At 37.1% G+C, this 15994-nt stretch overlaps 1 protein-coding gene across 1 annotated transcript in view; it reads right to left on the reverse strand.

Annotated features, from left to right (window-relative positions):
* Positions 1-15994, reverse strand: part of RIC8B (RIC8 guanine nucleotide exchange factor B) — a 37182-nt gene that overhangs the window by 4388 nt on the left and 16800 nt on the right. Inside the window, exons 4-9 of the mRNA XM_037388881.1 lie at positions 14678-14772; positions 9901-10054; positions 9469-9564; positions 6785-6929; positions 6485-6629; positions 4635-4754 (exon numbers count right to left, since the gene is read on the reverse strand). Of these exons, the coding sequence (XP_037244778.1) occupies positions 4635-4754; positions 6485-6629; positions 6785-6929; positions 9469-9564; positions 9901-10054; positions 14678-14772 (755 nt within the window). The remainder of the gene's footprint in view (positions 1-4634; positions 4755-6484; positions 6630-6784; positions 6930-9468; positions 9565-9900; positions 10055-14677; positions 14773-15994) is intronic.

The raw sequence follows: 15994 nt of genomic DNA on the forward strand, positions 1-15994 counted from the left end.
AATACTGCTGGAGGCAATACTCAGCTAACTTCAGTACCACACCAGAGCCCACAGCACTGATCCTTACCTGGTACGAATGGTCTCAGCCCAGCTATTTGACTATTTAGCACTGGCCGCTTAAGAGACCTCAATTGAACTTTGACAACTGGGGCTAGCTGAGGAAGTGCTTACTGTTTAAGGTGAGATAATAAGTGGCAAGGGAAGCACTACAACCTGGCACATACAGCTTCAAAAGACAGTTTGCTATCCAGACACTGGATGTTTAAATTACATCTATACAGCAGAAGAGAGAGAGCATTGGCCCAGTAAGTGGCAGTGGCAGTACCTCTGTACCCATGAAGATATATACAAGTACAAATTCACACCTATTTGAACATCCTTTTGTGACCTCCCATATACTCAAATACACCTTCTTGCAACATTCATTTTTTTTAATGTAAAGCATGCTATTCAAGTGTACTTAGAAACACACTGTAATTAAACGGTTGTAAAATGCATTCTCTTCTTCCACTTCCAGATCTCCCAAAAGTCCCTTCAAATATATCTACACAAGTTCCAGCTTACTGCTTGCCATTTAGCTTGATAACAACTCAAAAAATCATTCCCTTGTTTTGAAGGGTAACTCTTTCTTGTCTGCTCTGTGTGCTACAGGGCAGTATTGACACATGGAATTAATGACGGTGTCTGTAATCAAATAGCCATCATGTAAACACCACTCTGCTCCTTTGATAAAATGGCATGTTAGGGACCTATTCACCTCCTTATAATTGAGTACTACATAATAGTTCCGATCCTTTCACGTAACATTATTTTGTTCTGTGATTAGAAAGGGGAGGAAAAAAAAACCCTCTGTGTAGCATTGCCTTCTTCATTCATCCTATGATTAATTTTGTGTTTTTAATGAGTATGGTTGCTTATTTAGACAGGTTCTCTTACATACTCATTTTGTTGACTTCCGTTCAATGTACAACAAAACCCAAGCTGTGATAATTGGAGACCATTTCATCAGCAAAAGGATTCTTGCTATTAATACAAGGTTGGCTTGGAAAAAGCATCCTGACATTTTAAATTAGTCAGTTAATATACAATTCTACCTGCCATTTATAATAGAAAAAATGTTAGCATTTTTTCCAGACATTTTAATTAACACTGAGTATTTCAAATAACGTATTATATCAACAGACAAAATACCATACAACACCGATTTAAGGTAGCTAACTTGGTATTTTGCAAAAAATAAAGGTTAATTCTTTTTGCAGATCTGAGGAGTTTTTCAAAGCTCAAAGATGTGCATCACATACAGAGGACACTGATTTACAGTCACCAAACAATTCTCAATGTATCATCATGACGGTATCAACCCTTATTGCAGAAAAAGCCTGTAGAGTTACTTCATGGCCAGGTTCAGGCACCCAGCAAGCTACCTACATCTGCATCTACCAAAAGCTGCAGTAATAGTATTTTTCATCTTAATTTACACTTACAATTTATATATGTATTTCACAATTTCAAAAAGTATTCTCATCCAGCCATATTTGAGCAAAATATTAAATTCTACACAAGTTTCTGTAGAACCCAGATCTATGTTAAAATATTGGAGAAGGGAAAATGGGTTCACAAACAATATTTAGCTTTCCTCCATATTGATAAAACTTGGTGATTAATTTTAATTTAGCTTTGTCAACGGTCAATTACCTCATGAACCCCATGGCCTAAACACCAACAACCTAACAGAATAGAAAAACTTTGGAAGTAAGACCAGTAATGACCAAAAGCATGGATTAGTTTTACATTACCCCAAAGCAGTTTCAATTCTTCACTACCAATGCTGAAAATAAAGAGAAACCTAGAGAGCAAAAATCCACTGGCATCTTACAGAAGAAGGGAGAAAATGCCAGTTTATTACTTATAGTTTCATTAAACCTGTACAAACTGTACAGTGTAAAGAGTTAGCATCCATTAATGAAGGCTGTAACTTTTCAATAAAGTTGACTGTTTTGCAAATTTGTTTTCTGAGTTCAATCAGTCACCAGCTAACTTTTCAGAAACAATACAGAGCCAGTCAGAGCCAAATGTGAAACACCCCAGTGACAGACTGGACTGATGCTCCTCACCAGTCAGGAAGGGAGGCAAGTCTTTCAGTTCTTCAGTTCTTCCACATTATTATTTTTTTTTTTTAATACCTTCTCCCAGTAAAAGCAGGCAAGCTCTTTAAAGTTTAGCTTCCACTACTGGGACAACAGAAGTATATTAAGCAAACCAGTTTTGCTGTACATCACACAAGTTCACTCTAAGCTCTTGTTCAAGTTACACAGATGAAGTTACACAAACTTGTTCAAGATTAGGAGAAGGAGCTGTTTGTACCCTTGCCCAACTTCCTCCCCTCTTATAAGCAAAGCACTGCACCAAACAAACTGCTCAACTCATGGTGTATGTCCTCTCCTACGGTGACAACAACAAAGACCAACAGAAGCAGGAAATCTGCCACCAGCAGACTTGCGTCAGAGCAAGACTGAAAACCCAGAGTCAACTGAAGATTCCTATCAAAGCAACCTCCAGTTTAAACTTGTAGGTTGCAAACCAAGGGAAAAAAAGTGCATTCCAGTGGTAGATTTAAGTCTCTGAAAACTCCCAGCACTGAAGGGCTCAAGCTGGAGGCAGAAGTGTTCAATTCCAAAAACATGCAGGGACTCCCACCACTATCTGCATGTTACTAAGTCTTTCTTCTTGTATACAAGACTGGCAGCTTCCCCTTTTATTTAACATCTGCAAAACCCACAACTGCACTCAATTACATTCATTAAAAACAATCCCATAGCCTCCCAAAACCAAGTCTTACTTTCTTTTTCCTTCCTGCCAGCATCCCCCCCCCGCTCCCCCCCCCCAGTTTTCATTAAACAAAAATGGTGGGAAGAACAGTCAAGTGATTTTATTCATGTTATCACAGCACCTAAAGGGGTCACATTAACAACACTGTCCCACAGTAATCACTACACTAAAAAACAAACAAACAAAAACCTTACAACAAAGAGTCCCAGCCCTGAAGAGTCTGCAGTCTAAGTATTATAGAAGAAACTGCAGGTGGATGTAACAGACACAGAAAGCCCAAGGTGAAAGTAATGCTACTGGCCAAGAGGATGAGTAGTGACACAGGGCACCAGCTGCTGAGTTATTGTCAGTTGGTAGCAGGCAACACAGCAGGTGTCTCTGAGCCTCCACACTGAAAAGACTCTTATGCTATGGACTTTTTGTGTAACTGCTACAGTGATAGCAACTGACTTGTCTTCACTCTTAGTTTATCTCCAGTTTCAATCTTTCCTTTTTAAAAGTTTTACACCATTTAGTCACTTTATTGTGGTACCCCTAAAGCTCAGCATCTTAATTCTCTAGCTTACATAGCAAACATTCAATTTTACATAGCAGTTCAATTAAGATTACATGTGCACTGCATTTTCTTCTCTTTATTAAGACTGTAACATATGATGACACTTGCTTTCCATGCAAATAATGTGAAAAAATATCCCATTACTTCACTGACAGTCTCAGATCAGTTGTTCTGAGACCCTTCCCTGCCTACTCTCCTGCTTATAATTCAGTCTTTTCAGCTAATGTAAGATCCAGGATTCTCCCATATCTTTTGCTGTATTCCTAATCTTTAATAGAGATGTAACAATACTTGGTTTGCTGAATTTCTCTGAATAGATCTTGTTATTTGAGTAGCCACAGACTCACAAAACACAAACGTTTCTAGCTGCTCAGTTTTCCCATGTTTGAAGAATGATCCACTTACGTGTTTACCTAAATTCCTACAGCTCAGTTCAGTGATAAATCAGTATTACATTAAGTGTTCCTCAAGACTAAAACTTTGCTTACAGAAAAAAACCCACAAGCAATCACTCCAACATGGCTACAAGTAAGAGGGAAGAAAAACCAGCAAATTCCAGGCATACTGAGTCAAAGAGGAAAAAGCTATAGCTAACTGCACAGGTCTATTCCCTTTTTGTATGTAGAAAGCTATAAAACAAAAATCAACTTTCCATGGCAATAATGTACACCTTTATGTCACATTAAGTACCATTTTCTTCTATGGCATTACCTCAGTCATTTAAAACAAGTTATAATGGCTCGTTTGAATCCAGTCCACACATATTCTAATAAATCCACCATAATTCTTAATTGTAAATTCTCTTTTAAATACTCCATTATATTTTACTGCTTCTGGTGACAAGTATCTTCACGCTGTATTTGCTCTTCATATAAGCAGCAGACATAAGCAGTTACCATGAGATGCTGCTCACTGACTTAGGGAAAAGGAATACACTTGCCTTGGGCTTGGATTGTGTCCCATACTGTAAAAGGAGAAATTCTTTTCATTATTATCAGCCTATCCATTTAGGAGGCAGGTCCCCTCACCACCAGACCTTCCTGATTCTGTCCAATTCCTTCCAAAAGAGTTTCCTCTGAAGTCCTGTTATATATCACTCTTTTCTTTGAAGTGCTAAACATTTTTCTCTGCAGTTAAAGTGGTCCTAACCCTGCAAATAAGTTGATTATAACACTATTTTGAAGCACTAGATCTTAGTAAAGAGCCAGGATATAAGCTGCCTCCCTAAAAAGCAGCTATAATATAATACCTGGAAAGTTTATCAAACATGTTGACAAGCTTCATAGCTTCGTATTCTTTCTGTTCTTCTGTCATTTCATCCATCGGATTGGGCATTGGTTCTTCTAAGTGACCAGTGATAAGGTTAATGCTGGAGGTGGAAAAACAATACAATTCACATTTCTAGAGATAGAAGGAAAGAGACACACTAACAGAAACCACCAGGAATAAAACTGTTTAAACTGCACATAAAAGTTTTTACTATAAATAGCCAACCTTGGTATTTATACCTTTTTGGTAGCCTTTTCTCATGAACCGTGATACTATCTTCTTGTTGATTCTGCATTAATTACTTGCTAGCTACTCAGAAATACACAATCCACCAGTACTTGTTATGTTATAATCCATACACAAGCAGTTTGAAAGCAGGGGAATAATGATAGTAGTAATGACAATGCCATTAGCAATAAAGACATTGATGGGGAACAGAATGACAGATACATATTTGAAACTAATTCTGTAACTGCTTGATTTTAAAAATATACACAGGTTCCAGTTAGGTTTTCTTATTAATGAAAATTGTTGAATTAATTTACTATTGCCCCCGCATGATGATTTTTGCTAAAACCAAATTAAGGTTACTTTGAGAATTTACAATGCCAGTTCTATTTTCACTGTTACAAGTGAACTGTGATACAGAAGCGGTAACAAAAGCAGAGAAGTAGATTTAAAGAATACTTTCAGACTAAATTATCTTATCAAGCAGTTTAATCACAAACATTTAACAGCAACAGAGAATCAGATGCATAAATCAACTGACAGTTGTCTTGAATATTTTGTTTGAGTATTAGCTTTTAACTAAATAGATGTTGCAGTTTTACTTATATGCATGTAACTGCATGTTAGGCTTTTGAAAGAGCAGCAGAGACAAAAGAGCAAGAAAAGAAGATCTTGAAGTGCAGAAATAAAAAGAAACCTCCTGGTTTAGAGTGTTTCTTAGTATAGAAGCAATATAATTTCTGTAACTTCTCATACATTTAATCCTGTCTTTCATTTGTGTTCCTTAAGAGCCTCCCAATAAGCCACAACCCCCATCATATACCTTTTCTATCAACAAAAATTGAGTAAAGCAGAAAAATAACGTGCCTTAGATGCCCGCTATGAACAGTTTCAGAATCTGCTTAAAATGGCATCAAATCACAGATCTAACATGACAAACTGAAACTCCTAACACCAAATAAATTACAATTAGTAAAAATCAGCAGACAGACCTTCTATATATTCATCGAATCCTTCAAACAAATATACTGGATCCCTGATGCATGACTTCTGTAGAAGTTATTTTGCTCCTTCAATATTTACTCATGTGACCTGCTTGATTCTTTAGGAAAATTTTAGTACCAGGCAATCCAACTGACTGAAGCAAAACCTGGTTTGTTCCTTTTTTACAAAGTTCTACTTAAAACCTTAAGCCACATCTGACACCTTTGTTTTCTGTTACAGAGATGTACCCCACAAACAATAGTGGAAATTCTGGGGCAAACACTATCCTTACTAAGTTTGTTACTATAATGTTTTTCTAAAATTTGCTTAAAAATCTGTTTTCACACTTGAATTTTAAACAGACTTGAATTTTATTCAGACTGAAGTTATATCATTCTCACAGTAATTTTTTTTTTCCCCTGGAGCCATCTGACTATATGACAGTCACTGTTAGAGGCCAGTTTCTCAATAGTTAGACCCTGAAGTCAACAGGAGACAGCAGTTAATAAAAGCACGCGTAATTCCAAAACTGGCCTCTCTGGACAAGGTGAAACAGAAGAATTATGTCAAAACATCTAAAATGCAACAGGATATGCAGAACTGAAAACAATACTGTACTTTGGCTTTGCAGATTTGTATTCTTCTGTATCTGTATCTTCATCATCCGAGTACCAATGATCTCCTCTTCCTCCTGCTAACAAGCCCCTTGCTGCCAGCAGTCCTGCTGCATTACCATAGCCTGTATATTTTAACAAGCTGTCAACTGCAAAGAGTGATACAGAAAATTACTCGGCTATTATCAGCTAAAAAACAAAAACCAGCAGTTTTACAAGAATTGAGTTATAGCATGAGGCAAAATGCACTAATTACATTACAGCAAAGCCTTATATAAAAGGGAGAAGAAAAAGTAATTTTTACCTCTCTCTTTACAAAGAACAAAAAGGAATTCTGCTGCAATTTGCTTTACTCCAAGGTCAACATGTGTCATAAGGCGTACAAGCTTGTTTCTCACTGTTGTGCCAACTTCTGGACGATTTGATACATCTCTTAGTGGAGGCAATACCTAGCAGCACAAAAAAAAAAAAAAGGAAAAACAGTACATAATGCATGGCAATACCTACCCAATCATTGCAGAAACAAACAGCCAACAGAACAAGAAAATACTCTAAGCTCTGCTCCTTCAAGAAAAAAAAAAAAAAAAAAAATCAACCTAACTATGCTTACATGCACTAGTAATGACTCTTGCTTCTTAATATATTCAGGCCTTATGGTCGGCCAAGCTGGGCAGAAGAGTACTCAGTCCCCAAACTTTAAAAAAAACCAAACAAACAAACAAACAAAAACTCCCCCACATTATTAGGAGTTTAAGAGCACAAACGTGTCACAAAATAGTTGGCCAACAGACAGCAGTAACCTCATGTTCTTTGTTTCTTCTGTTCTGCTCAGATATCTGGTAAAAGCATTAAAAATACCAGCTTAAGGAAACTTACAATATTAACACGATGTGTAATTTATACAGAACAATGAATATAGTTATAACGAAAAATCAGGAAAATAAGTCACATTGCAAGTCCCACTGCCATAAATTTAAAAAACTGGCTCTACATGTACAAAGGAAATGCATACTTCTCCCAGAAAACATTCTTTTAAAAGATCAACATTTTTTTTTGAAATTTAGCTTGGAGAAAACATTACTCAACATTTCCTCAAGCACACTATTTTATCATTAAATGTCATTAATATTGTTAATTTCAACCCTTAAGGCAGGCAGGAGGTACTTGGTTTTGCAACCTAACTTCTGCCTCCTTGCACATATGCCTTCAGACTTAAAACCTACATTAACTTTTTCACATTCACAGTGTACAATATGATCTGAAAACAAATCTAGGCCATAATATGAAATTTTATGATCTGAAGATTCCTGTTAAGAATTGTGGGTCTTCAATGTTTTACTAGGAAATGAAACCAAAGATGTCACTAATTCTCACAAGACAATGCAAGTCCTTTGTCTTCTAGGTGTCTAATGTAAAATGTCACGTTCCATGCAAGATTGCCGCACAATTACTACTGAAACTGGACTGACTGGGAAATGATACTTAAACAAATGAATGTTACAATATAGGGTCTGGTTTTTTCGAAGTAGCCTGTCTGTTTCAAACTAAGTATTCAAACAATTAGCAAAAACATTTTACTTTGTCCCTGCTTACTTTCCCCAATGGGGATAGTACCATGACTGACATTTCACAGAGTGTTGTAAGAATGAATTAATATTTTTAGAGTACTCTAGTACTAATACAGTGATGAGTGCCATAGGACAGCCCATGAGGAAATTAATCATTCTGTCTTCGGATCAGAATTTGAATAGTACATAATAAATAAAGCCTAAGGCCAACACTTAACAATGAGGGTAATTCAAAATATCAAATATTCAGTCATGCAGTTAGCAGTATCCATCCATTCTGTGCACTATATGAGGCAGTGGTCCTGTGGTAGGAGACAGCATGCAATTATGTCCTGCCATCTAGATGCTGAGATGTTGTAAACACATGCAGACAACTTCATTTTCTAACTTCTGAAAATTTGGCTCTGCAACTGTATTTTATTTTAACTGAACAGATCAGAAGGGTATCATAGGAAAGAACTGCTACAAATAAAAACAATAAACAGCAAGAACAAGTTTCTTAAATTCCCAAAACCACTCTCCTGGTATAGATGAAAGAGGCAGGAAATGTATGCTTTTATCCATTATAAATAACTCCATTTATGAATTCAGGTGCAGGTTTGACCTGGGAGCGGTATCTACCATGCACCCTGAAAATCACTGCATCTTAGGAAAAAGAACATTTCTCAGCTGATTTCAGCTCTTTCCCTTGCTCATCTTTCAACTTTTCTCCACTTAACTCCAGGAAAAGCAGCAAAACAAACAGAAAACCACACCCAACCACCAAGCCACAGAGATCCTTTAGATCTTTAACCATGGCATCGAAATCTTATTTTCCTGTAAAAAGCCTACCCACAGTCTGCACTGTATTAAACAGCTCTTTAAAGAGACCAAGTGATGAAGTGTGCCTCTGTTCAGGGACAGTTTTACTCTGACAGAACAGCTGGTACACAAGTTTCAATTCCAGTGACTCCTGCCTGCTGAGGTCAAACTAAAGCTCGAGCAGAACCCATCAAAACACCTGTAGCCTCACCGGTTACTACACAGCTTTGCGAAGTTTTATTAACTGCACTGAATTTTTTTTGACATGCTGGATTTAAGGGGACAGACCTCACTGAGTTCTTTGCCCCTGTGTCACATGATCCACAATGATTTGTATTAACACAGCTTTACAATACCCTTCATGTCATCATTTAACATATCTACAAAATACATTGTGGAACTTAGGCCATAATATCTATTGATTTACATGACTGAAAAATTATTTCCATAGCTGACAAGTTGTCAGAAACCTAACAGAAAAAAGCACTACAAAGAACTCTGTAGGTAATTTAATATGAAACCATTCATACTTTTAAAGTATCAGTGTCATGCACTGATGTACAAACCTCAGAGTTTATCATTAGCGTCATATTTAAATTTTGATGAATATTTTACTTACTTGAGCTTTGATAAACTTCCTGATATTCCTATGAGTTCGGCAGCATTCAGTTAATAAACTGAGAACTGGAGTCAGACCTTCTCTATAGCTGCTTCCCTAAAATAAAATACAAGTGAAAAAAATTTTCCTTTTCAAATCCTACGAACCCTTCAATAAAATCCTACATGACAGCTAAAACATGAACTTTACAGAGATATAAACAAAGAGCCAAATGTTCATCCTCACACAGACACACACAAACAGACAGAGCAAGTATGCTTCAGATATTCACAGGAATTTTTTTTCAGTTTTGAGGTATCTTACAATCTAGAAGCAAGGACAACCATATTTGTGCTATACATTGTCTGAAAGGTTTCTAAGAAGCTTTACATATGTGCACTTTTTACATTAACGAAAGAGGCCCTTTTTGTGAAGAATCTTTGCAGCCCATACCTTGTCTATTCTCTTCTCCATGAAATCCAGTAAAATTTGAATTGCTCCCATATTCATACCATTGTATTTTATATCTGTTTCCTCTTGGGATGATGAATTAGTAAGAACATCCAAGCAGGAAACAGGAACGTTGCTTAAGAGGTTGATTGCATTGCTGAAACAGATTTTAAAGATTCATTATTCATTTGGAAGACTTAAAAACGGAGTTCAACTCACCATAAACTGTTTGTACAACTGCAACCAAAAAGAGGCTCTGCAACTCAAACAATGCTTTGTTTTCTACTCTCTGGGTTTTAAAGAAGGTGGCATGCATTATCGCCTGAGTGCTGGCTCTTGGAACAAACAAGGAAAAAGAAAGAAAAGCTCCAAAAGCTATACTGCGGCAGTGCATTATTACTTCCAGCCCCCCCAGTATCCTATCCAACAGATAAAGGCACAGCTTCCAGCAGCGTGTTGTTACAGCAGCTGATCTTGCAGGACAGCAGGGGGAACTCTCACATTAGTATGTAGCAGGTCAGTTTTTTCCTCCTTGAAACTGAAAACGTTTTACAATACATCCGTATTACTATCATTAATGTGACAAAATACACCACAGAAAACATTTCTTCCTCTTAAAACAGTGGGATATGGTGGCAATTTCTCAGGTCCCCTGAAATATTTGACTTCTACTTAGCCTGTAGCGTATAAGAAATACAGAAAGCTTTTAACACATTAAAACCAGATTCAGGTTTATTTACTAAGCGCTACCTTTTAGTAACTGGCAGTCTTTGCATTCTACAAAGCACAGAGAAGCGCTTCCCAAATATCCATTAAGTGATTTCAATTAGACCACAGGGTCCCTCCCTCCTCTTTAATGGAGTAAGATGGAACTTACTTTGCAAGGGTCTCTTGTATGGTACACATCCCTTGAGTTTGCTATCTATCCTGTTCTCATTATACAGACTTGCGTTTGTACTCTTCCTGAATATGGGGATAAATTACACAGATGCTGCAAAAATTAGAATTCTGTTATTATTTACTTGCTGATGCCCAACTAAACGTAAAAATGGATATATTTAGAAATACTACAGAACTATTTAGGCTTAAATATGCAGACTTCAAAGATACCAATGGAGCTATGAGCATTGATGTTTCAAGGATTGGTGAAGTGTCCCAAGAACAGAAAAAACTTACCAAACAACTTCATTTAATGTGTTTAATTACCTACTTAGAAGATGCCCTCAGTTTTTGTTATTAATACAATTCTGACAAAGAATTAGTGAAAGAGAAAGCAAATCATAGCAATCAAAAGTAACAGGATTTCTAACAAATGTGCTGGTTTTGGTCTGATCAGACTGGGTGGCTGTTCCACATTGTGCCATATCCCTTTTGCTCTTTTAGCAACTGAAATTCAGACAACTTCTACTTTTTGGAAAGCTTATTCTCTTTGTTTTGTTCTAATTCCTGTTTAAGATATGTCTTTTATATCATGGAAGTTATTTCTCTCCAATAATTCCGGAATAGTTAGAAACAAACCAGACTAAAATTCAATGAATATTTGGTGGCTTCAGGCCTTTCATCAAAAGTTCTCTTTTTACCAGTTTCTTATTAAACAACCAAGTTCCCAAACACCTACAAAATTAATTTTCTGGATCACTGTGTCTGAGCTATTCTTTTCAATAAATGAAGCCCGGCTTTCTGATCTTTGTCACTCCACTGACAGTTTTATTTGTGGTAAAGGAGTGTATGAAATTCTCCAGCTACCAGGAAGTCAGTGACTATGCACAGATCTGCACAATAGTGTTTGCATTCCTACTCCAGGGGGTAGAAATACTGCGTATATTACTCTCCCCTTTTCGGCTTCCTAGAGATCATTAATCACTGGGACATGACATCCACCCACTCATGCTCCCAGCCCCCTCCTGATATGCAAATTCAGAAGCAAAGGCCTATTTAGAGCTGCTGAATGCCTTGATTAAAACCTTGTTAGTGGGCAAAAATGGCACTCCCTCTAATATGTGGTGCTTTAAGCTGTTCATATTCAAACGTTAAGTAATGACATGACAGAACCACAATAATGACAACAATACCAGGTACTAAATTAGTTAAGATATTTTATAGGTAACTTCTACTCATTTATTAGAAAGAGTCACACTGACAATCAGTACATCACAGCTCAGGGCATGTATCCAGCACCTGATGCTCACAAAAAATAAATCCTCAACTTACACATTCAGAGCACAAGCATTCATACAATGTGCTTTAACAGGCTGCCCAAACCCTTCCATTTAAGCATCTTATATTCTGCAGATTTACAAACTTAAGAGAAGTGCAAGTGATCAGCAATTCTAAGAAATATACTTATGCCTCCCTGATGCTTCATAAAGTTTATTCTGCATTCAACACTGCTTATATCTTATTCAATTTTTAACATTACTTTCATAATTGCCTTACTGATAGGCTCCAGGTGGAAAGCAGAGCACGAAGTTGCACTTTACTCTCTAACTCACACCTCATCTCTAAAAATAAAGATTGCACGGTCAGAGTCCAGCACACTGAACAGCCCAAATGACGACACAGCCACATTTTTTTTAGCAATGCTATAGACTCCTAACACAAGCTTACTCATTCATTATTGAAGCTCCTACCAGGAATGAATGTTTTGCTTAACCAAGTACATCAGGGAACTGAAGTGGAGTCCTCTGATCCAAGCCCCTGATCCCTCTTAAGAGTTTGCAGGGGCATTACTTCTGACTATACCTTTTCTATTCCAGAGCTGGCTTGTGATGAATAGTTTTGGTGGAAGAACTTATTAAATGATTCAGCTCTTATTGCATCCTGTAGCACTCAAACACAAAACTCAGGTTCTGCAAATGGGCTGAATTACTTGAATCACAAAAGTAAAAAAACTGTGCAGTGCTCTTCTAGCATGTTAAAAACCACCCCAAGTTTGACATAAATCAAAATTGAATACTACATGCAGCAATCGTACATTTGCATTCTTTCTTCTATCAACTTGAACTAAACAAACTAGCTACAGTTAGCTAACAGGGAGAAAGTTGCTTTCCTAGCATTAACAGAAAGACCAATACAGTGCTATACTGAGTCTGATGGACAAGGGGAAACAACTGAAGTGACACAAGGCAGTGATAACCATCCTCATTTCTCTTCTGCTTCCCCCTCTCCAAATCATAGAGTCCTTGCCTTGACTTGGTGTCCCATAAGGTCCATGTGGGAAGCATCTTTACACAAGATACCCCTTCTGACTGAAAAACACAAGGACAGAAGTCACAGCAATACTACATGTTCTCCACAGCTGCCTACTTCTTTCTGTATGTAAAGCCCTTTTCAGATCTCATCGGCAAGTGTTTGCAAAAGCTAAAACCAAAAGGACCTGCATAATATGCATCCTTTTGCAATAGCACAAGATAATTAAATTTTACAGGGTGATTAGACTAGTCAGATTCCTGGACTAGCTTTCATGGGAAGAGCATCAGCTGCATAATCATATACCAGAATATCAGGTAGTCTTGCTGACTATGTACAAGCTTAAATGCTAAAGGTCAATCTCTGTCTTCTTGTAGGTGTTGAATTCATCCAAATCTGCTCAATTTTTCCAGCAGTGGGGAATGTATTCCCACTAGTCCCTCCCTTACAGGGAGGATAAGAGTGCAAAACACCCACCATAAGGAGCAGCAAAGAGAAAATACTGTCTTTTAGGACACAGCACTAACTTTAGTCATCAACTACTGCAGCAGTATCCTAAATTATTCCAGACTGGTCTGCACCAACTGAGAAAGGCTCTGATGTAGGATTTTAGTGTTCACCTACTAAGACTGTTGATCTCCAAGACGTGTCCAAGATTTTAATCAAGTTCATTTAACACTTTCAAGATTGCTGGGTGTGAAAACCCATATCCTTCTTCCCAGAGACTGCTGGTTCAGAAGATCTTCAAAAGATCCTACATTAGATACACAGACATCTCTGAAGAAGAAAATGGCAACACTAGTTTTCATTTTCGGGAGATAACACGGGATAGTGTTTGAAGCTACCATACTGTCAGGCCCTGTGAACAGCTGACCTACTTGCACAAAAATAAGGGTGTCACAGAAAAAAAAAAAAAAAAAAAAAAGAGTAACACTCCACAGAGTCACTTCACTATCTCACTAAAAATACTTTAAGTTTTGATTATTAGTTGCAAATACATAAACAGTTGCAGTTGGGTGCAGGACTGAGGAAAAAACCTCACAATACACCCAAAACTGCACAATGATTCACTCATCTTTGAAAAAAATAAAATTATAGAACTAGTATTTGTACTTTTAATAAAGCGGCCTATAACTACTAGAGATAAAATACCTATTTGTTACTTCCATCTCAATCCATCAGGATCGCAAAAGTTACATACAAAACTCTCAAAATGCAGTTTTTCCATCAGCTTCTATGCAAAACAACAGAAGTTTTAGTCCACTTCAATTTGCTCTACCCCTAAAATTCCCGTATGTATTTTCATCCTGTTACACTCACACACACAAAAATTTCAAAAAGGTCAGCTTCACTAATATTGATCAAAAATAACAATCTTGCCAGCCACTTTCTCTCTGGAACAGCATACATGCCTGAACAGTATTTCAGCAAACAGCTTTCATCAAAAAGATTAAGAATATTTTACTCAAAATTAACAGCTTTTATTGTTTCTCAGATTTCCACTTTAGATTTTAGGCAAAGTATTTTTTCCCCTATTTTTTAAAAAATTAAATAAGCTTTTAAAATAGATTGGTGCTGCAATTCTACCAACCTGTGCAACTCTTCAGTTTTGTCTTCAGTAGGGCCCGTGGTTAATAAGCAGTGTCGAAGGATGGCAGCCATGTAACGAAATTGATGAGATTCATTCTATATAAATATAAATTATGGAGATATTTTTTCATTTTGAAGATTGCAAGTGGGGGTTTCAGGTCACTAGAATAATAAAAATTAAAGATGAAAAATACCTATTAGATCATAACATCCATCCCTATCAATAAAAGGACTGTACCTTAAGAGTTCACTGAATGCTTAATGCAACGTAACTGTCATATGCTGGCCTTCTACCTAGGCCTTGGAAAAGTCACTGGGGACTTTTTCCCAGTTAAATGAGTGCTCACTACCAGAAAACCCCATTACAAGCATTTGCTCAATTCCATACCACTATTCCTAATACACCACTACCTCCCTTCCTGTACTTATACCCAGCCGCCTATTCATCCATTTAAATTATATATGTTCTTCATTTAATTTGCCTCTTCCTAATTTAGACCTTTTGCTGCCAACAGTTTCATTCCCCCACCCAGTCTGTTTCTTTTTCTAATTCACTTGCTCCTGTTCCCTTGATACCTTTTCTCCATTTCATTAATAACTTCTCTACTTTCAACAACCTTATTTGCCCTACTTTTGCTCTCTCCAAGCAATTTCACCTTCCAGTCTCCCACCAGACAGCAGCCACACAAAAGTACACCAGTAACTGCAATCATTTAACTGTGTGTATCATTGTCCTCGTCCTTTTTCATTAGCTCTTCTTGGCATCCATCATATGTTCTGGTGTGTTTGACCTAGCACAAAGGCCCAATGCATCTTTTGTAACATCAGCATCCAAATGTGCCAACTGCACCACCTGCGGCTCTTGTCTGGCTTTGCTACTTTGAAACCACCTCCAGTCATTAAATACTGGTGTTTCAAATGGTTCTCTCCCCCTTAGGATGGATCTCATTAAGTTTTCTACCCACATAGCTAACCTCTCTGCTCTCCTTTTATTTTCCATCCTGTCTACTGTTTGTAATCTCTGCAAATTCTGCATCTTCAGCCCACTTAATTAACATGCTGTTTACTGTTCTTACAGATCATTAATATTTCCACAGGGATACTTGCTAAGCAGAATGTCACCTAACATATCTGCCTTACAGTTTACACTTAGGAAAGAGCTCCTTAATAAAGGTTCCTTGCTTTTAGGAACTTTTACTGAAGAGTTACCTCAAAACACAAAATAAGCTTCTCCCACCCCAGGACATCTTAAATGCTTATCCAAAAATAAAAAATTAAAAAAAAACAAAACAAAAAAACCACACACACCCCCAAAAAA

Source organism: Falco rusticolus, chromosome 5, assembly GCF_015220075.1.
Source record: "Falco rusticolus isolate bFalRus1 chromosome 5, bFalRus1.pri, whole genome shotgun sequence".
NCBI classification, from domain to species: Eukaryota; Metazoa; Chordata; class Aves; order Falconiformes; family Falconidae; genus Falco; species Falco rusticolus.